The sequence below is a fragment of the Phacochoerus africanus genome, chromosome 2 (assembly GCF_016906955.1).
Source record: "Phacochoerus africanus isolate WHEZ1 chromosome 2, ROS_Pafr_v1, whole genome shotgun sequence".
Classification (NCBI taxonomy): Eukaryota; Metazoa; Chordata; class Mammalia; order Artiodactyla; family Suidae; genus Phacochoerus; species Phacochoerus africanus.
The window spans coordinates 205,760,567-205,787,155 of NC_062545.1; the positions used below are offsets into that span (position 1 = coordinate 205,760,567).

At 38.7% G+C, this 26,589-nt stretch overlaps 1 protein-coding gene and 1 non-coding gene across 4 annotated transcripts in view; both read left to right on the plus strand.

Annotated features, from left to right (window-relative positions):
- Positions 1-26,589, plus strand: part of HAUS6 (HAUS augmin like complex subunit 6) — a 46,778-nt gene that overhangs the window by 12,450 nt on the left and 7,739 nt on the right. For all 3 annotated transcript variants that reach the window (XM_047767599.1, XM_047767598.1, XM_047767600.1), the window contains exons 8-14: positions 2,993-3,163; positions 5,215-5,408; positions 6,653-6,779; positions 7,706-7,808; positions 18,452-18,533; positions 25,901-25,967; positions 26,273-26,455. In XM_047767599.1, coding sequence (XP_047623555.1) covers positions 2,993-3,163; positions 5,215-5,408; positions 6,653-6,779; positions 7,706-7,808; positions 18,452-18,533; positions 25,901-25,967; positions 26,273-26,455 — 927 coding nt within the window. The remainder of the gene's footprint in view (positions 1-2,992; positions 3,164-5,214; positions 5,409-6,652; positions 6,780-7,705; positions 7,809-18,451; positions 18,534-25,900; positions 25,968-26,272; positions 26,456-26,589) is intronic.
- LOC125121751 (small Cajal body-specific RNA 8) lies at positions 25,686-25,816 on the plus strand. The gene has a single exon (XR_007133615.1). It is a non-coding gene; the product is annotated as a small Cajal body-specific RNA 8 (non-coding RNA).

The following is a 26,589-nucleotide window of genomic DNA, read 5'->3' on the forward strand; positions in this document are numbered from 1 at the left end:
ACCTGAGGCTTTCAGAGATTGGCTTTGATAGATATGGGATAGGGGTATATTTTCTTAAGCCTTCTTATGCCTGTGTTTGGATAAAATCTCAAGTTCTTTGTTCTGATTCTATGGTCATTAAGCTGCTTTGTGGTATTAATTTGGCTTTTTAGGTACTTTGTCAATGGAAAAGTTGTGTGTCCTGAGGAAATAATTATTCATTCAGTGAATGTTTGTTGATTACCTGCTATGTACTAGTTGCTCTTCTAGATATTAGGGCGAGAGCAGTGAAGAAGACAGGCCAAGTTACTTCCTTTGTGGAGCTTCCAATTTAGTGACTATGAATATTCCTTTTACTGAATGTAGTATCTTTTTTTTTTTTTTTGTCTTTTTGCTATTTCTTTGGGCCGCTCCCGCGGCACATGGAGGTTCCCAGGCTAGGGGTCAAATCGGAGCTGTAGCCACCGGCCTAAGCCAGAGCCACAGCAACGCAGGATCCGAGCTGCGTCTGCAACCTACACCGCAGCTCACGGCAACGCAGGATCCTTAACCCACTGAGCAAGGGCAGGGACCGAACCCGCAACTTCATGGTTCCCAGTCGGATTCGTCAACCACTTCGCCACGACGGGAACTCCTGAATGTAGTATCTTTGATTGTAAGCTTAAAAGGTTAGGTTGGTATGAAACCTACAAAGAGTTTTCATAGCAATCTCTCCTTAGTTTAGGTAATGTTCAGTTTTCCTGAGTCTAGTCCTCTTTGAGCCACTGACAAGATAAAATTTCTAGACTTAAAAAATCCGAGACTTTCTTGCCATGGCACAGTGGGTTAAGAATCTTACTGCAGCAGCTGGGTTCACTATGGAGGTACAGGTTCATTCCCTGGCCTGGCGCAGTGGGTTGAAGGACCTGGTGTTGTTGCAGCTGTGGCTTAGATTCAGTACCTGGTGTGGAAACTTCATATGCCACGGATGTAGCCATAAAATTAAAAAAAATGTATATATCTGAGAGCCGGGTCTTGGATCTTTGTACATTCACCAAGGAATTGCCATCCTGCGAAACCTCTAGATGGTTAGCCAGTGAATCTTTCTTTGGGGATCAACTTTACCTTGTACTCTGGGAAGACACAGACGCCTACACAAGTGTAGTTATTGCATTTCCCCTCCTCCCTTCTACTTCTGTAAATTATTTTATTTTATCTTATTTTTTATGGCTTCACCTGTGGCATATGAAACTTCCCAGGGTAGGGGTTGCAGCTGCTGGCCTACATCACAGCAGTGCTATATCTGAGCTGCATCTGCAGCCTATATTGCAGCTTGCAGCAGTGCCGGATCCTTAATCCACTGAGTGAGGCCAGGGATCAAACCCGCATCCTCACGGATACTGGTCAAATTCTTAACCCACTGAGCCACAACAGGAACTCCCACATTTATAAATTCTTTTGAGACATACATATATACAAATATGTGCAAAAATCATAAGCTTGACAAAATTTCACAAAATGAACACATCTGTATAACCAGTATCCAGTATCAGGAACAGAGCCTTACCATCTCCATAGGAGCCTTGAGCGCCTTTTGATTCACAGCTGTTTCTTTCCAAGATTAAACACTATCCTTACTTCTTATGCTAAAGATTAGTTTTGCCTATTCCTAATCTTGAAGTGAGAACATGTAGAATATATTCTTTTGCGTTCGACTTCTTATGCTAGCTCATCCATACTATTGTTTGTTTGTTTGTTTTTTGTCTTTTCTAGGGCCACACCCGAGGCATATGGAGGTTCCTAGGCCAAGGGTCTAACTGGAGCTGTAGCCGCTGGTTTGATCCCTGGCCTTTGCTCAGTCAAGGTAGTCCTTTGTGTTGATTGCATTTTTTGACCACTACAAATAGAAGTGCTATCAGAGTTCTCATTGCAGCTCAGCGAGGTAAGAACACAGCATAGTGTCTGTGAGGATGTGGGTTCGATCCTTGGCCTCCCTCAGTGGGTTAAAGATCTTGAGTTGCTGCAAGCTGTAGTGTAGGTTGCAGATGCAGCTCAGATCCCGTGTTGCTGTTGCTGTGGTTTTGGTGTAGGCTGGCACCTGCAGCTCCGATTTGAACCCTTACCTGGGAACTTCCATATGTTGCAAGTGTGGCCTTAAAAAAAAAGTGCTGTGAACATTGTTGTACAGGAATTTTAATAAGTATAGGTTAATATGTAGTTTTTCAGATTTTAACATTTTGAAACTTTTTTTCTGCTTTTTTAGAGCTGTACCTGTGGCATGTGGAAATTCCTGGGCAATGGGTCAAATTGGAGCTGTAGCTGCTGGCCTACATCACAACCATAGCAACATGGGAGGCCACGGATTGAACTCACATCCTCATGGATACAAGTTGGTTTGTAATCCGCTGGGCCACAATAGGAATTCCAACATTTTGAAACTTGAATGACTCTTAAAATTGAGGTATAGTGTTTTCTTCTACTGAAAATCCCTTACTCTTTCTCCCTGAAATATTACCATTATATTGATGGCTTGCCAGAATACACAACATAATTTCATCTTGGTAATATAAGGTTTCTTAGTAATGTTTTGAAGGTCCTAGTGGGTTAGATTCTCTTGAAAAATTCTTTTATTTTTAGGCCCGCACCTGTGGCTTATGGAAGTTCCCAGGCTAGAGTTCAAATTGGAGCTATAGCTGCTGGCCTATGCCACAGCCACAGCAGCACCAGATCCCAACTATGTCTGTGACCTACACTCCTGCTGACAGCAGCAGCAGATCCTTGACCCACTAAGCGAGGCCAGGGTCAAATCTGTGTTCGTTACTGCTGAGCCATGATGGGAACTCCTGAAAAATTCTTTTAAGCCCCTTTGAAAGTAATATCAATGCTTTTAGACTGTTAAAATACAAATAATTTTCTCACCATAAGCCATTCCAGGAATACTTTATTTGTTCTGGGAGTGAGCATATATTTGTGTTTTACATTTCTTTAATGTATGTATGGATTATGTATAGACTTTAATGTTTTGTTTTCAAAGGTTCAGTCTTTGTGGGCTTCAGTGAATGAAACACTCATGTTTTTGGAAGAAGAGAGAGAAGTTGTTAGTTCAGTCCTTAGTCTTGTTAACCAGTATACTTTAGATGGAACTAATGTTGCTATCAATATTCCAAGGCTCTTACTTGAGAAAATTGAGAAACAAATGTGTCAGGTAAGCATTTGGTAATTAAGGAAGCTTTTGAGCTTTGTGTAATTATTTTATATATCAGTTACTGTTTTTCTTAAAGTGTTTTTTTTGTTGTCAGAATTTATTTTTGTGAGTGTATCTGGTAAATCTTTCACTAAAGGGGTATGTTTAAGGTTGTGTATATTTCTATCAACTTTTATTAATTATCCATACCTTGTACAGTACTATATCATAAAGTGTAGAGAGTGCAGGTACTTAGTAGGAAGATGATATAGTAACTAGTTCTTGATAAATTCTCAAAGAGAGCATCAGTGATCTCCTAGTTGCTAAGTTTCTTTTCTTTCCTTTCCTTTTTTTTTTTTTTGGCTGCTCCCGGGGCATATAGAGGTTCCTAGGGCCAGGGATGGAATCTGGGCCACAGCTGTGACATACACCCCAGTTAGAGCAATGCATCTTAACCTATTGCACCACAGAAGGAACTCTTTTTTTTTGCTGTGGCATATATGGGAGTTCCCAGGCTAGGGGTTGAATTGGAGATGCAGCTGCCAGCCTACACCACACCACGGCAATGCTAGGTCCGAGCTGTGTCTGCCACCTAAGACCACAGCTCATGGCAGTGCTGGATCCCCAACCTACCGAGTGAGGCCAGGAATTGAATCCACATCCTCATGATACTAGTCGGGTTTGCAACCCACTGAGCCACAACGGGAACTTTCTTTTTTCTTTTTTTTGGCCATGCCCATGGCATGCAGAAATTCCTGGGGCAGGGATCAAAACCAGTGCCAGATCCTTAACCTGCTGTGCCACAAGAGAACTCCTTCACTAACTTTTAAATAAAAGTCTTCTCCATGGTTCCTTTAATATCCCCTTTTCCACAGTACAAATTCATCTGTATTTTCTTATGCAGTTCCATGGCTTCATCAGCTCCTGTATAATAATATTCTCAAATTGGTATTTCATTCTCTCCCCTTCAACTCAAATTATATCAAACTATTTCCACTAGCTCCTGGGACATTTCCCTTTGAGTAGTCTACATTTCTCTTCTTAGTAAACTTAACATTTATTAAGTATCTGCTATATGCCAGGTATTATTGTAGTATAGCAGATGTAAAGATAAAATATTCTTGTGACCCTGAAGAACTTTCACTTTAATAGGTAACATGTTAGACACTTTAGATCCAGAGTACATAAAAATCAGGGTCTGCAAACTTAGATTCATACATGGCCTTTGCAGGTAATATGTATAAATGAAGTATGCTAATTATAACAATAAGGGATAAAAGTAGAAAATGACAGAGTCTTTGGAGGACTAGTAATTTTTTCTGTGAAATCTGACTTTAAAAAAGTATTGGCAACTAATTCAAATGATTTTATTTATTTATTTATTTATTTATTTATTTATTTATTTATTTATTTATTTATTTTTGCTTTTTAGGGCCATACCCTCAGCATATGGAGGATACTAGGTTAGGGGTCTAATTGGAGCTACAGCTGCTGGCCTACACCACAGCTACAGCAATGCCAGGTCCGAGCCTTGTCTGCAACCCACACCACAGCTCATGGCAACGCTGGATCCTTAACCCACTGAGCAAGGCCAGGGACCAAACCTGTAAGCTCATGGTTCCAAGTCTGATTCATTTCTACTGCGCCACGATGGGAACACTCTTCACATGATTTTAAAACACCACAACTGTGTAGGCCAAATAAATATGTTGGATTCAGGCCTTATGCACCCTCAACTTGCAAACTTTTGTTAAAATACGAATTCAGGATCTTTGTCTAAACCTCCTCTTTCTCCTCAATCTTTATTTTGCTTTCCATTTATTTGCATTTCTTCTATGCTAGTTTTCAACTTTTTGCATGATGTGAAAATGTAGCATGGCATGTTAATTCTTCCACAGTAGTTTTCTTTGGACCAAAATTATTTATGTAGTTTTATTTTGGGCTATACATTTGATTTTTTTTCCACTCTTTAAGGTAATCTTTTTATGTAATAGTGAAAAAGACGTAATTTTTGTAGCGTTTTATTTTAAGATTCTGTAGTTCACCACCTTTTTGTTTTTCTGAATCCTTAGTTGCACATAGGAAATGTTTATGAGGCTGGAAAGTTGAACCTTTTAACAGTTATTCAGTTATTAAATGAAGTCTTGAAAGTAATGAAATATGAACATTGTCAGGCTGACCAAGCAAGACTGACAATAGACCTTCACTTCCTTGAAAAAGAGACCAAATTTCAGAGAGAAAGATTGTCAGATCTGAAGCATATGAGGTACACTAGAAAGATCTTCTCTTATTTCACTGGGGGAGGAGTAGGGTGGGTTTGATGATTTCTCAGAACAACTTTTGCTTAGTTAACAACTCTGTAGTTTTGGCAAACAGCTATGAAAATTTTACTAGTACTCAATAACCTCATGTCATCAACTTTTATAGAGACACATGAAGTAGAAAGGAAGATTAATGTAATTTTTTTCTTTTTTCTTTTTTCTTTCTTTTTTTTTTGGCTTTCTAGGGCTGCACCTGTGGCATATGGAAGTCCCCAGGCTAGGCGTTGAATTGGAGCTGCAGCTGCTGGCCTATGCCATAGTCACAGCAACAGGGATCCGAGCTGCATCTGAGACCTACACCACAGCTCATGGCAATGCTGGATCCTTAACCCACTGAGTGAGGGTAGGGATTGAACCCATAGCCTCCAGGGTACCAGTTGGGTTTGTTACCACTGAGCTGCAATGGGAACTGCTGTAATTTTCTTTTGTCTGGAATATATTATTTGCCCTGAGTGACAGTTCTTTATGAAATATTCTTAATTTTTCTCTGGCTTTTCTTCTGTAGTGTTTACTAATTAGACTAATCCTCAAACAAGTTATTTATGCCTTGGAACCTCCATATGCTGCGAGTGCAGCCCAAAAAAGCAGAAAAAAAAAAAGTGACTTATCTTGAGGAGAGTGACTGGGAGGTATGGGCTCTCTTTAGAAATGGGTAGAGAGTAGGAGTAGGATTTCAACTTGAGTTTAGAACTAGGAAAAAAAAATTTAAAGATAAGTGAAGTGTCCATGTATGATTGTTATCTGATCTTAAAAGGAAAAAAATTTTTGTTTTTTCTGGTCTTTTTTTTTTTTGCTTTTTAGGGCCGCACCAGTGGCATTTGGAGGTTCCCAGGCTAAGGGTCAAATTGGAGCTACACCTGCCGGCCCGTGCCACAGCCATATCAATGCCCAGTTCTGAGCTGCATCTGCAACCTACACCACAGCTCACGGCAACGCCGGGTCCTTAACCCACTGAGCAAGGCCAGGGATCAACCGCAACCTCGTGGTTCCTGGTCAGATTTGTTTCCGCCGCACCATGATGGGAACTTCTAGGTTCTGAATTTTGTATGAATGAGTTTTTCAGTGTATGTGTGCTGTATTGATTGAACTTTGAGTTGCATTTTCCCTTCTCTACAAACTATTCTTGCTTCAATACTTTTTTTTAATGTATTCATGTTTTGAATAAATTTTACTTTTTATGCTATCATAGGTATAAAATAAAGGAAGATCTCACAACTATAAGACATTCTATTGTTGAACAAGAAGGAGAATGGCATAAAAAGTGGAAAAAATTTCTTGGTTTATCTCCTTTCAGTCTAATTAAAGGTTGGACTCCAGTAAGTATTACTGACTTGTCTTTTGGAGAGTACTCTCCTTTTTTTTTTTTTTTTTGCCTTTTCTAGGGCCACTGCCTCAGCATATGGAGGTTCCCAGGCTAGGGGTCCAATCGGAGCTGTAGCCACCGGCCTTTGCCAGAGCCACAGCAACGCGGGATCTGAGCCTCATCATAGCTCACGGCAACGCCGGATCCTTAACCCACTGAGCAAGGCCAGGGATCGAACCCGCAACCTCATGGTTCCTAGTCAGATTTGTTTCCGCTACGCCATGATGGGAACTCCTGGAGAGCAGGCTCTTGATTTATCTTATTACAAATGACTTAGAAATGCTATGCATGTATATGCTTGTCGTCTTTGCACCTGAGCCTAAAGTTCAAATGTCTTGCTTTCTGTAATTTTTCTAAATACATACTAGAATGTTCATCAGATGCTGTTGGAATTATAGTTAATATTTTTAGATTCGTTGGATTGTATTAAACAGAGAAGACGTTTCTCTTGATGTTAGGTATTATTACATTTGAGGCAAAGTTGGGTGGCAAAGTAAGTCCTCTTGTTCCTAATATTCTACTTGTTAGTTTACAAATAGTTATAGGAGGAGTTCCCGCTGCAGGGCAATGGGATTGGCAGTGTCTCTGGAGCGCTGGGATGCAGGTTCGATCCCTGGCCCAGCACAGTGTGTTAAGGATCTGGTGTTGCCGTGAGCTGCAGCTTAGGTCACAACTGTGCCTCGGGTCTGATCCCTGGCCTGGGAACTCCATATGCTGCAGGACAATCAAAAAAGAAAAGAAAAAGGTAATCTGTATGTTTGGTAATTCTGTCTTCCTTTTAGGGGGAAACATCATTCCTTCATAGATTAACAGTAGTGTTATTTGTGGTGCTGAGTAAAATGTGTGTATTTCAAAATGTATTTCAAATTCTGTTTTAAGGCTGTGGATCTTTTACCACCTATGTCTCCCCTTTCGTTTGATCCTGCCTCAGAAGAAGTATATGCTAAGAGTATTCTTTTGCAGTATCCTGCTTCACTTCCAGGTTTGTTATTTTTTTCTTTTACATTTCCCTTGCATTAATATTTCTCTCTATGATAGCAGTTCCTTTACATTCTTTTTTTTCTCCGAGTAATTTTGTATTAATGTGAAATGCACATGGCATCTTAGTCTTTGCAACTTGTCCAACTCAGCGGCATTTAATAAACTCACAAACTTGTGCAGCCATTGCCATTAGCTAGTTCTGAGTATTTTTATAACCTCAAAAGGAAACCCCATACCTATTATGCAGTCACTCCTCATTTCCTCCTCCCTCAGTTCCTGACAACCAGCAGTGTACTTCTAGTCTTTATGATTTGCCTATTCTGGATATTTCATGTAAATGAAATCATATAATACGAGACCTTTTGTGCTTGGCTTCTTTTTACTTGGACAGTTTTTTACTTTGCCCAGTGTGTTCAAGGTTAATCCAAGTTGTAGCATGTATTGGTACTTCATTACTTGGTGTAAATAAATTCTCTTGTATGATTGAATTGTATTTTGTATATTCATTTGTCCTTTGATGGACATTTGCGTTGTTTCCACCATTTGGCTATTATTAGTAATGCTGCTCTAAATAGTTGTTTACAAATTGTTATGTAGAAGCCAATGAATTTTTAACTTGAAAGAACAGTACAATAATTACCCGAGGAGTTCCTGTTGTGGCTCAGTGGAAATGAATCTGATTAGCGTACATGAAGATGCAGGTTCGATCCCTGGCCTTGCTCAGTGGGTTAAGGATCTGGTGTTGCTGTGAGCTGTGGTGTGGTTCCAGATGCGGCTTGGATCTGATGTTGCTGTGGCTGTGGTGTAGGCCAGCGGCTACAGCTCTGATTTGACCCCTAGCCTGGGAACTTCCATATGCTGTGGGTGCGGCCCTAAAAAGACACACAAAAAAATTACTGGAATACTTACTACCTGTTTCAACAGTTGATATTTTTGCTTTAAATGTGTATGTTTGTATTTTTGCTGAACCATGTAAGCTCAAAACCTTAACACTTGACTTCGTTTTAGCATGCACTGTTAGGAAAATGGACTGTTTTCTATTTATTTACCATACTGTTATATCTAAAAACTAATAATTCTTTTTTTTTTTTTTTTAAGAACCACAGTTCATTTTCCTCTTTAGCCTCCCTCATTTTTGTTCTTTAAAAGATTTCTATTTTTCTTTTTTTCTTATTATGGCTACACCTGTGGCATATGGAAGTTCCTGGGCATGGAAGTCGAATTGGAGCTGTAGTTGCTGGCCTATGCCATGCCACAGCAATGGCGGATCTGAGCCACGTCTGTGACCTTTGCTGTAGCTCACGGCAACACTGGATCCTCAACCCACTAAGCAAGGCCAGGGATCAGACCCTCATCCTCACAGAAACAACATCGGGTCCTTCACCTGCTGGGCCACAACAGGAACTCATAGAAAAGATTTATTGAGTACATTGCTAAGGGAAGCAGTGTTCAGGAGAGCTTGTCTGTCCTGGGGGTAGTGGTTTGGTCTCTTTTTATGAGGAAACTGGTTTGGCTTCCAACTGATAGTCCTCTCAGTTGCTGCCATGCAAATAAGGGATTGAAATATGGAGGTTCTGGTTGGCTGATATTTGAGGCAGCTCATTAGTTGGTTGGAGGTTAACAGAATATGGCTTGTGTATAAAATGGTTCCACCACCCCCTGCTGCAGTAGACTGGCAATGCCAGATCTTTGCTATTTGGGGGAAGGTCTCATCTTCTGTAGCTATTTCGTGCTGAACAAGGGCGACATGTTCGCCATACCTAGGTCCTTCAGTGGTTTTCTGTGCTGGTGGGTTGGAATAAAAAAAATAAAAGCCATTTCAGGCAAAGTGGAGTTTCTGGTGAAATGGGTTGGAAACCTTGTCAGAGCATCATCTGGAGATGGAATTGTTCGCTTCTGGAAGAGACTAGATCAGTACAAGAATTGTTTAACTAGGGGCCCAAGCAGAGAAAAGAACCAGGTTATGCTTGGTAACAATTTTGATTATGGTCCAGAGTCAGCTTGGGCTACCTTGTCCAAAGGAATGGAACCACTCGGCATGGTCACATAGATATTTTTGTCCTCTGTTGATGCTGCATTGAGAACAGTTGGTGGCATCAAATCTGACACAGTGTATAAAACTCAGTAATACAAGGACTTGTCTGAAACTCTACCTATAGAGCATTACTTGAGATGATAAAATTAATTTGATAGGTCTTGGCATATTTGATTGGCATTGTGTTCTCACTTCAGCTTGGAAAGGGCCTTTGCATTCTTGGCAGCCTTAGTTTAGACCTTGTGAAATCTGAAATTGTCCTCATGTCCACCTGGAGATTTCTATGTTACCTTGAAAGTGAGGGCATATTTGTGTCCGTTTAGGAAATTTAGTTATAAGTCCATACTTTAGAAGTGTTTGGTAGGTTCTTTGGAGGTAACTCTCTTCTTCAGACATTGTAATTTATACTCTTGGGATTCCTTTTTTCCTCTAAGGTAGAGCCTTGGTCTGAGCCGGGGGACCGCAACATTGTTTTATTCTTTTTGTAGTAAACTACTTTATCAAAGGTAAAACAACTTTTTCCTCCTCCTACACTTTACATATTATGTCTTACTTGAAGTGATTTTAGTAGTTTTTAAAATTATATTTCAGAATATTAAAAAGTGTTAATACATTTTTTTTTTTTTTGCTTTTTAGGGCCACGCCTGAGGCTTATATATGGAAGTTCTCAGGCTAGAGGGCAAATCAGAGCTATAGCTGCCAGCCTACACCACAGCCATAGCAATGCAGGATCCGAGCCACGTCTGTGACCTATACTACAGCTCATGGCAACACCGGGTTCTTAACCCACTGAGCAAGGCCAGGAATTGAACCTGCAATCTCATGGTTCCTAGTCAGACTCATTTCCTCTGCGCCATGACGGGAACTCCCTTGAGCATCTTTTTATATGCTGGTTGGCCATCTGTGTGTCTTCTTTGGGGTAATGTCTATTTAGATATTCTGCCCATTTTTTTTTATTTTATTTTTTTTAAATTGAAGTATAGTTGATTTATAATGTGCCAGTTTCCTCTGTTCAGCAAAGTGACCCAATCATACATAAATATATACATTCCCTTTCTTTTCTTTTTGCTTTTTTTAGGGCTGCACCCCTGGCATTTTGAAGTTCCCAGGCTAGGGGTCAAATCAGAGCTGTAGCTACTGGCCTATACCACAGCCATAGCAATGCCAGATCTGAGCTGCATCTGTGACCTCTACACCACAGCTCATGGCAACATTGGATCCTTAACCCACTGAGCGAAGCCAGGGATTGAACGTGCGTTCTCATGGATGCTAGTCAGATTCATTTCCACTGAGCAATGATGGGAACTCCTATTTGTGTGTGTGTGTGTGTGTGTGTGTGTGTGTGTGTGTGTGTCTTTTTGCCTTTTCTAGGGCCGTTCCTGAGACATATGGAGGTTCCCAGGCTAGGGGTCTAATCAGAGCTGTAGTTGCCGGCCTATGCCAGAGCCACAGCAACGTGGGATCTGAGCTGCGTCTGAGACCTTCACCACAGCTCACGGCAACGCCAGACCCTTAACCCACTGAGCGAGGCCAGGGATCAAACCTGCAACCTCATTTCCTAGTTGGATTCCTTAACCACTGAGCCACGACGGGAACTCCTGTTGTTTTTTTTTTTTTTAATAACTAAATGCACTGTTTTATCTGTCCCCCCTTTGCATCTTAAATAGCGTAATTTAGTTTTCATCATTTCTTTTTTTTTTTTTTTGTCTTTTTTGCCTTATCTAGGGCCGCTCCTGCAGCATATGGAGGTTCCCAGGCTAGGGGTCGAATCAGAGCTACAGCCACAGGCCTATGCCAGAGCCACAGCAACCCTGGATCCTTAACCCACTGAGCAAGGCCAGGGATTGAACCTGCAACCTCATGGTTCCTAGTCAGATTCATTAACCACTGCGCCACCATGGGGGAACTCCAGTTTTCATCATTTCTCGCATGTGATTGTGGTCTAGCTACTCTGCCTCCACTCTTCTATCGTTTGTATTACAAATGGCTATCAGTGATCTTTTTGTTATGTAAATATGATCTTTATCTTCTGGTCTAATACCCATCACTGCTTCCTATTGCCTATCACCTTTAGGAAAAAACTCGAGATGCTTTTTTACTCAGCAACTTTTACCTTACAGACTTTCATACCAGAAGAAATGTGCATCAACTCTGCCTACCACCACCAGAAGGTGTTTACAGTTGTGCATTATCATTTTATTTTTATATAAAAAATTTTAAAAAGTTTTCTTTATTGAATAATGGTTGATTTACAGTGTTTTGAGTGTATAGCAGAGTGATTCATTTATCCATATATTTTTTCAGATTCTTTTCCTTTATTTGTTATTACAAGTTAATTGAATATATCACCATTGTTTTAGTTAATGGTTGTCTACTAAGTTTGTGGTGTAGTTGTATTTGTGCTTATTTTCATTTTTTTATTATACATTTTTTATTTTTATTTTTTAATAGTGATTTTTACTTTCTCCATTATAGTTGGTTTATAGTGTTCTGTCAGTTTCTGCTGTGTAGCAAAGTGACCCAGTCACATATACATATGCATTCTTTTTCTCACATTATCCTCCATCATATTCCATTGTAAGTGACTAGATATGGTTACCTGTGCTATACAGTAGGATCTCATTTCTCATCCACTCCAAATGCAGTAGTTTCCACCTATTAACCCCGGATGTCCAGTCCATCCCACTCCCTTCCCCTTGGCAGCCACAAGGCTGTTCTCCAAGTCCTTGAGTTGTTTTTTTTGGGGGGTGGGGTGGGCTGCACCCACAGCATATGGAGGTTCCCAGGCTAGGGGTCAAATTGGAGCTGTAGCTGCTGACCTACACCACAGCCACAGCAACACAGCATCTGAGCCACATTTGTGACCTAAGTCACAGCTTCCATCAATGCTGGATCCTTAACCCACTGAGCAAGGCCAGCAATTGAACCTGTGTCCTCATGGATACTAGTCAGATTCATTAACCGCTGAGCCACGCTGAGCCACGATGCGAACTCTTATGAGTTTCTTTTCTGTGGAAAGGTTCATTTGTGCCATATATTAGATTCCAGATGTAAGTGATATCATATGGTATTTATCTTTCTCTTTCTGACTTAATTTACTTATATGAGAGTCTCTAGTTCCATCCACGTTGCTGCGAATGACATTATTTTTTTCTGTTTCCATGTCTTGGCTGTTGTGAATAGTGCTGCAATGACATATGGATATATGTGTCTTTTTCAAAGAAAGTTTTGTTTGGATATATGCTCAAGAGTGGGATTGCTGAGTCATATGGTAGTTCTCTATTTAGTTTTCTGATGTACCTCCATACTGTTTTCCATAGTGGTTGTATCAATTCACATTCCCATCAGCAGTGTACGAGGGTACCCCTCTCTCCACACACTCTCCAGCATTTATTTGTTGACTTGTTAATGACGGCCATTGTGATAGTTGTGAGGTGGTACCACATAGTAGTTTTGATTTGCATTTCAGATTCATTTCCGATGAGCCACAACAGGAACTCTTCTTTTGCCCATTTTTTCAATTGGGTTGTTGGTTTTTTTGCCTTTGCGTTGTATGAGTTGTTTGTATATTTTAGAGATTAAGCCTTTGACAGTTGCATCATTTGAAACTATTTTCTCCCATTCCTTAGGTTGTCTTCTTTTTTCTTTTTTCTTTTTTTTTTAATGATTTCCTTTGATCTGCAAAAGCTTGTCAGTTTGATTAGGTCCCATTGGTTTATTTTTGCTTTTATTTCTTTTGCTTTAGGAAAATTAGCTAAGTAAATATTTGTATGGTTGATGTCAGAGAATGTTTTGCCTATGTTCTTTTCTAGGCATTTGATGGTGTCTTGTCTTACATTTATGTCTTTAAACCATTTTGAGTTTATTTTTGTGTGTGGTGTGAGGGTGTGTTCCAGTTTCATTGATTTATATGCAGCTGTCCAGGTTTCCCAGCACCACTTGCTTTTCCCCATTTTATATTCTTGCCTCATTTGTTGAAGGTTAATTGACCATAGGTGTTTGGGTTTATTTCTGGGTTCTCTATTCTGTTCCATTGGTCTGTATGTCTGTCTTGGTACCAGTACCAGTACCACAACCACACTGTCTTGTTTACTTTAGCTTTGTAATATTGCCTGAAGTCTGGGAGAGTTATGCGTTCTGCTTGGTTTTTGTTCCTCAGGATTGCTTTGGCAATTCTGGGTCTTTTATAGTTCCATATAAATTTTTGGATTGTTTGTTCTAGTTCTGTGAAAAATGTCATGGGTAATTTGATAGAAATTGCATTGAATCTGTAGATTGCTTTGGGTAGTATGGCTCTCTTTATGATATTAATTATTCTAACCCAGGAGCATGGGATAGCTTTCCATTTCTTTCAATCCTCTTTAATTTCCTTCATTAATGTTTTATAGTTCTCCATGTATAAGTCTTTTACCTCCTTGGTCAGGTTTATTCCTAGGTATTTAATTTTTGGGGGTGTGATTTTAAAAAAGTTACTGTGTTTTTATGTTCCTTTTCTAATATTTCATTGTTAGTATACAGAAATGCGACTGATTTCTGAATGTTAATCTTGTATCCTGCTACTTTGCTGAATTTGTTTTGTTTTTGTTTTCACTAATAGAAGACCCGGTTACACATACATGTACACATTCTATTTTCGCACATTATCATGCTCCATCATAAGTGACCAGATATAGTTCCCGGTGCTACACAGCAGGGTCTCATTGCTAATCCATTCCAAAGGCAATAGTTTGCATCTCTTAACCCCAAGCTCCCCAACCACCCCACTCCCTCCCCCTCCCCCTTGGCAACCACAAGTCTGTTCTGCAAGTCCATGATTTTCTCCTCTGTGGAAAGGTTCATTTGTGCCTTATATTAGATTCCAGATAAAAGTGACATCATATGGTATTTGTCTTTCTGTTTCTGACTTATTTCACTCAGTATGAGAGTCTCTAGTTCCATCCATGTTGCTGCAAATGGCATTATTTCGTTCTTTTTTATGGCTGAGTAGTATACCATTGTGTATATATACCACATCTTCCTAATCAAGTTGTCTGTTGATGGACATTTGGGTTGTTTCCATGTCTTGGCTATTGTGAATAGAGCTGCAGTGAACATGCAGGTGCATGTGTCTTTTTTAAGGAAAGTTTTGTCCGGATATATGCCCAAGAGTGGGATTGCTGGGGCACATGGTAGTTCTATGTATAGATTTCTAAGATATCTCCATACTGATGGCCATAGTGGTTGTATCAGCTTACATCCTCACCAGCAGTGCAGAGGGTTCCCTTTTCTCCACACCCCCTCCAGCATTTGTTATTTGTGGACTTATTGATGATGGCCATTCTGACTGGTGTGAGGTGGTATCTCATAGTTTTGATTTGCATTTCTCTAATAATCAGTGATGTTGAGCGTTTTTTCATGTTCTTATTGGCCATCTGTACATCTTCCTTGGAAAAATGTCTATTCAGGTCTTTTGCCCACTTTTCAATTGGGTTGTTGGCTTTTTTGCTGTTGAGTTTTATGAGTTGTTTGTATATTCTAGAGATTAAGCCCTTGTCAGTTGTATCATTTGAAACTATTTTATTCCATTCTGTAAGTTGTCTTTTTGTTTTCTTTTTGGTTCCCTTTGCCATGCAAAAGCTTGTCAGGTTGATTAGGTCCCATTGGTTTATTTTTGCTCTTATTTCTGTTGCTTTGGGAGACTGACCTGAGAAAATATTCATGAGGTTGATGTCAGAGAATGTTTTGCCTGTGTTCTCTTCCAGGAATTTGATGGTGTCTTGTCTTATATTTATGTCTTTTAAGCCATTTTGAATTTATTTTCATGCATGGTGTGAGGGTGTGTTCTAGTTTGATTGATTTACATGCAGCTGTCCAGGTTTCCCAGGAATGCTTGCTGAAGAGACTGTCTTTTTCTCATTTTGTGTTCTTGCTTCCTTTGTCAAAGATTAATTAGCCATAAAACAGACACAGCTCAGATCCTGCATTGCTGTGGCTCTGGTGTAGGCCAGTGGCTATAGCTCCGCTTAGACCTCTAGCCTGGGAACCTCCATATGCTGCAGGAGTGGCCCTAGAAAAGGCAAAAAGACAAAAAAAAAAAGATTAATTAGCTATAAGTGTCTTGCTTTATTTCTGGGTTCTCTGTTCTGTTTCATTGGTCTGTATGTCTGTTTTGGTACCATTACCACACTGTCTTGATGACTGGCTTTGTAATATTGCCTGAGGTCTGGGAGAGTTATGCCTCCTGCTTGGTTTTTGTTCCAATTGCTTTGGCAATTCTGGGTCTTTTGTGGTTCCATATAAATTATTGGATGGTTTGTTCTAGTTCTGTGAGAAATGTTATGGGTAATTTGATAGGGATTGCATTAGATCTGTAGATTGCATTGGGTAGTATGGCCATTTTTACAATATTAATTTTTCCAACCCAGGAGCATGGAATATCTTTCCATTTCTTTACATCTTCAATTTCCTTGATTAATGTTTTATAGTTCTCGACATATTAAGTCCTTTACCTCTTTGGTCAGGTGTATTCCCAGGTATTTGATTTTTTTGAGGTGCAATTTTAAAAGGTATTGTATTTCTGTATTCCTTTTCTAATATTTCATTGTTAGTATACAGAAATGCAACTGATTTCTGAATGTTAATTTTGTATCCTGCTACTTTGCTGAGTTTGTTGATCTGTTCAAGTAGTTTTTGTGTGGAGTCCTTATGTTTTTCTATATATAGTATCATGTCATCTGCATAGAGTGTCACTTTTACCTCTTCTCTTCCAATTTGAATACCTTTTATTTCTTTTGCTTGTCTGATTGCTGTGGCTAGGACTGCCAATACCATGCTGAATAAAAGTGGTCAGAGTGGGCATCCTTGTCTTGTTCCAGATCTTAGCAGGAAGGCTTTCAGTTTTTCTCCATTGAGTATTATATTTGCTGTGGGTTTGTCATAAAAGGCTTTTATTATGTTAAGGTATATTCCTTCTTTACCTTAAGAGATTTTATCATGAATGGATGTTGGACTTTGTTAAATGCTTTTTCTGCATCTCTTGAGATGATCATGTGATTTTTTGACTTTTCTTTTGTTAATGTGGTGTATAATGTTGATTGATGTGTGTATGTTGAACCATTCTTGTGAACTTGGGATGAATCCCACTTGGTCATGGTGTATGATATTTTTTATATATTGTTGAATTTGGTTAGCTAGAATTTTGTTGACAGTTTTTGTGTCTATATTCATCAGTTATTGGCCTGTAATTTTCTTTTTTGGTAGTATCTTTGTCTGGTTTTGGTATTAGGGTGATGGTGGCTTCATAGAATGTCTTTGGGAGTGTTCCTTCTTCTTCAGTCTTTTGGAAAAGTTTAAGAAGGATGGGTGTAAGTTGTTCTTTGTATGTTTGGTAGACTTCACCTATGAAGCCATCTGGTTCTGGACTTTTGTTTGTAGGGAGTGTTTTTATTACATATTTAATTTCATTCCTATGTATTTGTGCTTATTTTTAAAATGTTTTATAAATAACTAACTCAGTCATAATTAGTAGATTCTGGAGTTCCCATTATGGCTCAGTGGAAATGAGTGCAACTAGTATCCATGAGGATCTGGCATTGCTGTGAGCTGTGATTTCGGTCTCAGATGTGGCTTGGATCTGGCATTGTTGTGGCTGTGGTATAGGCCAGCAGCTGCAGCTCCGATTCAACCCCTAGCCTAAGAACTTCATATACCACAGGTTCGGCCCTTTTAAAAAAAAAAAAAGTAATTAGTAGATTCAAAAGCATAGGGTACTGAAAATATTATAAGGTGACATTATGATGAATTAAAAGAAAAACTTTATGTAGTACATACATTGGTCCTAAACAGTAACAGTTTGGACACATGTATAAGTAGTCTTTCAGAAACTAACATGTTGAAAGAAGAGGAACCTCTGGAATATCGTCAGATCCTCTGTAATGTAGCCATGGCTTTCTTCACCAATTTCATTTCCTACCGTGTTTCCATAGATATACCCTATGTTCCAGCATACCAAATGCACACTTATTCTCTCTGTACTTTCATGGCTTCTTCATGTTCCTTACTCTGGGCCAGGTGCCTTTCTGCCTCCTTGCATTTTGTGCATACTTGTATCATAATATTGTAGCAGTATGCCATAATTTTCTCTTGATCAATAGTTTCCTAAACTGACTCATTGAAGGCAGGTCAGTTTTTAATTTCTTTTTCTCATTATTAGTACAGTAATGACACATAGTTATTAAATGATATGTTAAAGAATAAATATATAGATTGATATCATAAATGCTGGGCTAAAATATACTAAGTACTGTAACTTGTTGGCCTTGCTGGTTTATGTGGTAATTGCATTATTTGGGTACTTAAACATGAAGCATGGCTAAATAAGGCTGAAAAATTATGGATTGTCCCTTTTTTTGAAACTTAGAATGAGTTAGCTTTTTAGAAAAGCCTATTATACATGTTACCGATCACTGTTATATGTATTACTATAGACTTAACAATTGAATATATATCTTTTAACATTAGCATTACTTTATTTTTGTTTTCTTCTATTTAGATGATATTGATCAAGAGATCTCTGAATATTAGAATGTATAAACATATTTAAAGAGCCATTAATTTTTGTATTTCTTTAGATACACCTAAGCAATATAAGCAGGAAAATGATTGCAGAAGAGCAAGTGATGTACTGGGAACTAAGTGTGATCTAGCCAAGAGGTAAAACAAATTTTATTTTCATATTGATTTTTTTTTCCCCTTTCATTAAATTTAGTCACATCTTCAGCCAGTTTTCAAGCTTCTCTACTGTGGGATAGCTCATAATTTTCTTCTTTTAACCAGACAGTGTTTTTCCACTGTGGAGCCGCATTTTCAGGAGAGATTAAATCTGATGCATGGGCATTTTTTTCCTCCTATTTATTATCTAAACATTGGGATTCTTGGGGATTAGTTAATTTTTTTATTATAGTTGATTTATAGTGTTCTGTCAATTTCTGCTGTACAGCAAAATGTCCCAGTCATATATACACATACACTTAAATTCTTTTTCTCACATTATCCTTTATCATGATCCATCACAAGTGCCTAAATATAGTTCCCTGTGCTGTACAGCAGGATCTTATTGCTTATCCACTCCAAATGCAATAGTTTGTATTTGCTAACTCCAAACTCCCAGTCCTTCACACTCTCTCACCCACAAGTCTGTTCTCCATGTCCATGAATTTGTTTCTTTTCTGTAGATAGATTCATTTGTGCCATATATTAGATTCCAGATATAAGTGATACATAAGAAAATTGTCTAATGCAGGTTTAGGAATTTTTGCCTTTTTATATCTGTGAGCTTCTTTGAAACCACTTGTGACTGTTGACTAAATACAAAAATTTACAGACTTCTGAGACCATCTAGTTGGTAGTTTTCATTCTGTTTTCTGCAGTGCCCTGTTGTGCTGTAGATGAATTAAATTTAGCCTGTGACTGTTCCAATCTTCCACTTCAACCTGAGCAGCTCATTCTTTTATCTATATTGTATATTGGGGTTTTATATGCTATTTGAAAAAAGAGTTCTATGCTTTAAAAAAAATTGCAGGAGGAAGACTTCTGATTCAATCTAATCCTTAAATTTAGCATATGAAAAAACTGAACCTATTTAGTTTGTTTTAACTTCCTTTAGGAGTAGTCTTATTTTCTTTTGTCTTTTCTAGGCCAACACCCATGGCATATGGAGGTTCCCAGGCTAGGGGTCTAATCGGAGCTGTAGCCTCTGGCCTACACCACAGCCATAGCAACGCAGGGTCTGAGATGCATCTGCAACCTACACCACAGCTCACAGCTGGATCCCCAACCCACTGAGCAAGGCCAGGGATCGAACCCACAACCTCATGGTTCCTAGTCAGATTCTTATCCTGTTTTGGCCATTAAGTAAGCTGATGTCAGATTATAAAGGCACAAATCTCAAAATGTATGTAATCCACTTGGGGAATTTTTTTTTTTTTTTTTTTTTTAAGTTTTTAACTTGGGAGTTCCCATCGTGGCTCAGCGGTAACCGAACCCGACTAGTATCTATGGAGATGTGGGTTCAATCCCTGACTTTGCTCAGTGAGTTAAGGATCTGGCATTGCTGTGGCTGTGGCTTAGGTCTGTAGCTGTAACTCCGACTGATTTGACCCCTAGCCTGGGAACTTCCTTATGCTGTGGGTGCGGCCCTAAAAAGCAAAAAAACCCACCTTTTTTTTAATTTGTATTTTATTATTTTTAAATTTAGTTTTTATTTTATATTGGAGTATAGTTGATTTACAATGTGGAATGTATTTGTTCTCTATTGAAACGAAACATTATTAAATAGTAGTCAAACAGAGATACACTAAATAGATTCCTTTATTATTTTGCTTTTTCTTATTACCCTTTGACCTTAATAGGTGTCTTTAAGTTCACCTTCCCTATGTCAGTGAGGCACAGATATGGAAACAAAATACTTTGGGGGAGTTCCCGTGGTGGTGCAGTGGTTAACAAATCTGACTGGGAACCACGAGGTTGCAGGTTCGATCCCTGCCCTTGCTCAGTGGGTTAACGATCCCGTGTTGCTGTGAGCTATGGTGTAGGTTGCAGACGCGGCTCGGATCCTGCGCTGCTGTGGCTCTGGCGTAGGCCAGCGGCTATAGCTGCGATTCAACCCCTAGCCTGGGAACCTCCACATGCCGCAGGAGTGGCCCAAGAAATGGCAAAAAGACAAAAACAAAAAACAAACAAAAAAAAAACTTTGGGAAATTCTAAAAGAAAATTCTAAATTTTAAGTGACTTGAGGCCCTCTTCATTCTGTATAATCGTAATATGTTAATAAGTTGAAACACTGTGACTAGAGTCAAAACTTACATGTGAAATTATGTTATTGACAGTTCCCTCTGCACTTATTTTCTTGTTCATAGGAGGTCTGGACTACTTATGGAAGAATTTTACCTTGTTCTTAGATCTGGATGTGATGTTGATTTTCTGAGTACCTAAAGAAATATAATGAAATCTTTAGTGAAGACTTAATATTGAAGAAATTGTGAAGTTATTGGGCTTGCTAATTTTATACCCTTATCACAGTTGTTCTTAAATCATGCCCATTAGAGGGAAATGGTTGGTGCTTCACAATCTCAATCATGTTTTTTAGTGTGTGTTTTCTTTTTTTTTTGTCTTTTTAGGGCTGCTCCTGTGGCATGTGGAAGTTCCCAGGCTACGGGTCAAATCAGAGCTGAAGCTGCCTCCCTGTGCCACAGTCACAGTAATAGGAATCTGAGCTTCGTCTGTGACCTACATCACAGCTCATGGCACTGCCGCATATTTTAACCCACTGAGTGAGGCCAGGGATCAAATCTGTGTCCTCATGGATACTAGTTAGGTTCATTTATAGATGAGCCACATCAGGAACTCCTGGTGTGTGTTTTCTTGAGAGAGCAAATTAAATATTTTGATTAAAATCTATTGTTGGACTAAAGATTGATGGTGTTAGTAGATTAATTCATAAATCTGTTTTATTTATGAATTCCATTTAACCTTAAGATTTTTTCTTTTTTTTCTTTTTCTTTTTTTTTTAAATGGCTGCATCTGTGACATGCAGAAATTCCCAGGTGAGGGAATCAAACCAGTACTATAGCAGTGACTTGCACCTCAGTAATGATAATGCCAGATCCTTAACCCAATAGGCCACTGAGAAGCTCCTCAAGATTCCTTCTTGAAGTAGAATTTTGTATTAAGATGTACTATCAGAATTCTACAGGAGCCGAATACTCAGTCTCTAAGAATTTGATTCGAATAGAATTCTCTTAGTATAGAAAAAAGTTGCATTAAATATATTTTGTCTTACACATTTATTTTATTCTGAACTCCTGGATCTTTTAACTATCTTTCAGTACTTTATTTTTGTGCCCATGGCATAATGGGAGTTCTTAGGCCAGGGTTTATATGCACACTACAGCAGTGACCTGAGCCACTGCAGTGACAGTGCTAGAGCCTTAACTCACTGCACCACAAGGAAACTCCAATCAATACTTTATTTTACTCATGTTGAGATATTGAAAGGAGGTGGTAGAGGAAGGATTTTGTGACAAGGGATAAATGTGACCAAAGTGGTAATGGGAAATGAAAGAGTATTACTGCTTAATAAACAGAAGAGTTGAGTTACTGGGATTTGAAAATAAACTTGTTGCTCAGAATTCTTTACTTTAAAAATTATTTTATAATAAAATGTTTTATGTGTAACGTGGGTAAACTGCACTTAAAGAAAACCCCTTTTTTTTTGCCTGTGGTTCAGCTGTTATACTAAATATTTGTACTGTCATCTTACATCAATATCAGTGTAGTTAATTGGGAAATGCATAGTGGATTTACTTTTTTTTTTGTCTTTTTTTTGGTCATTTCTTGGGCCGCTCCCACAGCACATGGAGGTTCCCAGGCTAGGGGTTGAATCGGAACTATAGCCGCCAGCCTACACCAGAGCCACAGCAACACGGGATCCGAGCCGCATCTGCAACCTATACCATAGCTCACGGCAACGCCGGATCCTTAACCCACTGAACAAGGGCAGGGACCGAACCCGCACCCTCATGGTTCCTAGTTGGATTCATTAACCACTGCGCCACGACGGGAACTCCTGGATTTACTTAATACCACTATTCAGTTAAAAAAAATGAATGTAGTTTTTAGATTATGTGTGATGTTAGTTTAGCCCTTTCACATGTAGTTTTCATTCACAAGTACTTAAATATAACTAGTGTTGTCCATAAATCTGGTTTGGTTTTGATCAGAATGAGCTCTTAGAGGCATAATGATAGTAAAATCAGAATTGAATGATTAGTGATGCCTTTGCTGTAAAACTGTGGGTACTAACTCTCTTTGCAATCGTTTCTGGAAAGGAAGTTTTCATATTTCTAGTGGTGGTGATGCAGTTCTTCTACACCCTTAACCTCTCCAGTTTCTTTTTTGCATTTCAAAGATAGGAAGCAGTATGATCTTGCATGCATGCTGAATAAACATCCTAGTCTTAGAAATTCAGTCCTAATCTCATATCTTTTTATTTATTTATTTATTTTTCGTCTATTTAGGGCTGCACCTGGGGCATATGGAGGTTCCTAGGCTTGGGGTCGAATTGGAGCTGTAGCTGCTGGCCTAAGCCACAGCCACAGCAATGTCAGATCTGAGCCACGTCTGTGACTACACCACAGCTCACGGCGGTGCCAAATCCTTAACCCACTGAGCAAGGCCAGGGATCGAACCTGCATCCTCATGGATGCTAGTCAGGTTCATTTCCATTGAGCCACAATGGGAACTCCTTATATCTTCCTTTTTATAATCTCTGTGTACTATTTCTCTGTCAACTGTAGACAAATGGTTAACAACAAATGAAAATAAAAAACAATTAGCTAAAATTTCTAACAAATCACTTGTTAGTTTCTTTTCCAAGTTCTCTTATTGGCTTTACTTATAGTATGGATATAGTCTTATATTCTAAAATACAGAATTTTCTCAACATTTAGCATAAATAGAGGTTTTTTAGTTTGTGATGTATGTTTACTTAACATTTACATTATTACCAATTTTCACTTAAAATAGCTCTGTAGCATTTGTTTTTATTTAAAATTTTTATTTTATGTCTTTTTAGGACTGCACCTGTGGCACATGTAAGTTCCTCAAATTGGAGCAGAAGCCCTGGGCCTATGCCACAGCCACAGCAATCCAAGCTGAGGCTGCGACCTATACCACAGCTCACGGCAATGCTGTGTCCTTAACCCGTTCAGAGAGGCCAGGGATCAAACCCGTGTCCTCATAGCTATTAGTCAGGTTCATTACTGCTGATCCATGAAGGGAACTCCACGTTTATTTATTTTTAGACTTTAGATTTCTCTCAAAATTTTTACTGCTATAAAAAGCATGTCTTTTTCTTTTGGAAGTGCCCTTGGATAAATTTCCCCAATGGGATCAACACCCTTTCTTCTTATCTGTTACAGTGCTAGGATTTCATGGGCCTCAGTTTTGGCATGGCAAGTGGGTAGGGAGTAAGGACTGAGCCAGGGCTGCTTTAAAGTTGACTGGAATTGAGATATTATCATGTGCCAATCAGAAATTTGAGAGAGGAAGGTATAGATTGTGGTTCCATTTTCTCTATTGTGAGGCTTTGTAAGAATGATTCGAAGAGGAAAATTTAGTTTATAGGCATCTATAAAACCTCATCTTCAAGTGAGTTTATTCATTTATTCATTGATTTGTCAATCCATCAGTCAGTTATAAATATGTATTGCACTTTCAAGCACCAGGCACCGTGTTAGTCCTTGGGAATAGCCTTTGGTAAGACATAATTTTTGTCTTCAAGGAGCTTATGAGTGTTTTGGTGGCATCTTAATGATGTTGGTTCATAGCTAGCCCTGCTTCAAGGGTTTTTTAAATCATTTTAATGTCAAGCTTAGGGGAAATTTTGGTTAAAATCACAGTAGATACTGATCAGTAATTTTTTGCCTTAGATATCTAGATTATAACCTGTGGAGGTGAAGTTAAAGCTTGAAAAATTTGATTTTGAGTTATGTTTGAAAGGTAGATGATTGTAAGGACACACTTAAAGAAGTTTGAAATTCCTATTTGCTATTATATAAAATATTTGCAAAGCTGCTATTACATACTTTTCTGTTTATGAACAGAAAGAAAAACATGTGCCTGATGTTAGAGGGTAATCCTGTGGTCTCTGTGGTAATGCTTCCTTTCATTTAATCTAGAATAGAAAAGCTTTTGGTCAGTGAGCAGACCCAATCCATGATTGAATTTGAAAACATTTTATTTTATTTTTTTTTAATTTTATTAATTTTATTTTTTTTTGTCTTTTGTCTTTTTGTTGTTGTTGTTGTTGCTATTTCTTGGGCCGCTCCCGCGGCATATGGAGGTTCCCAGGCTAGGGGTCGAATCAGAGCTGTAGCCACCGGCCTACGCCAGAGCCACAGCAACGCGGGATCCGAGCCGCGTCTGCAACCTACACCACAGCTCACGGCAACGCCGGATCGTTAACCCACTGAGCAAGGGCAGGGACCGAACCCGCCACCTCATGGTTCCTAGTCGGATTCATTAACCGCTGCGCCACGACGGGAACTCCATTTTTTTTTTTTAATTTTTTTTAATTTTTTATTTTTTTTGTCTTTTGTCTTTTTGTTGTTGTTGTCATTTTCTTTCTTTTTATCTTTTTGTCTTTTCTAGTGTGGTACCTGCAACACATGGAGGTTCCCAGGCTAGGGGTCTAATCAGAGCTGTAGCTGCTGGCCTACGCCAGAGCCACAGCATTGCGGGATCCGAGCTGCATGTTCGACCTACACCATAGCTCATGGCAACGCCATATCCTTAACCCACTGAGTGAGGCCAGGGATCGAACCCGCAACCTCATGGTTCCTAGTCAGATTTGTTAACCACTGAGCCACAACTTGAACTCCTGAAAGCGTTTTCAAAATGAAGATAAATTATTTAAATTATCATTGCTTTGAAGGTTTAAAAATTAATAACTTATTTTGTAATTACAGTGAAAAGATGCATAAGGTTTTCATGTTTGTCAAAAGGGGCAAGAGAATCTAAGAAATCAAGGAATACTATGTGTGGAATGCAACAAGCTGAAATTGGATAATTTCATGCATTTACTATAAGTGTACCATATTTGCTTTAGAAAATTTAGCATAAGAGAAGTTGATTTTGGACAGGATACATCAAAGGCATCTGAAAGTCTCTGCTGCAGTGAGATTCTGTGATATAAAAATGTCATTCTAGTTAGTTGAATTTTTGACTGTTCATCAGGTCATTCAGCACTTGTAAAAAGTTCTGTTTACTTAAAATACATAACAGGTAAGGAAATTTTTCTTAATTTGGGAGGCTGATACACAAATTGGGCTGGAGTACTGCTCTAATTGTCACCATACTTCCCTAGAACAAACTGCCTTTTGATGACCGGGACGAATTGAGTGAAATCGTAACGGACAGATACGAGGCAGACAGTTTCTTTAGAATAGTCAGATACTTCAAGTGAATGGAATTCTTTGTAACTCATACCTTGAATTTCACTTACTTTTTTTCCCTTTTAGCCCCACTTCTTTCCTGTTGCAGGCCATTTCATCATCACATAGGAACAGTGTCACATTACTTGAAAAGGTACCTTTTAAAACAGTTAATTCTGACCATATTCACTTATGATAAAATTTTCTTTGCTTTTGTTGATATCTCAATTAAATTTCTATTTTCACATTTCCCAGTATGTACACGTTATATATCATCCCTGTTTATACATTTGCTCTTACTTCTAAATGGGAATATTGGAATTTTGAAATTGTGCCAGTGAACATATAATTTCACAGTAATGTTAGCAACTTTTTATAGATTCATGATAACTCAGGAATCTCTAATAAATGTCAGCTGCAATTATTAAGGTTTTAACAGTACATGTCTCTCTTCTTCAGGACATGAAAGAGAGAACTCCTAGAGAGAAAAATGAAATAATTTCTAAGAAAACAGAATTTGAAATGAAAGAATCTTCATCATTAAGTATTGCAAAGAATACAAATAGTAGTGCATTTGGAGGATCTCTGCCAGCTGAAAAAAGTGATCCATTCCAAAAAGAGCAAGATCATCTGGTAGAAGAGGTTAGAAAAAGATTGTAAGAAATATACTGAAATATTATTTTCTCAGTGGTGTTGGGGTCATAAGTGAAGAATAATTATTAATTGGGGATAATTTGGAGAAGGAGGTCACAGATAATAAAAATCATGGTTAAAGC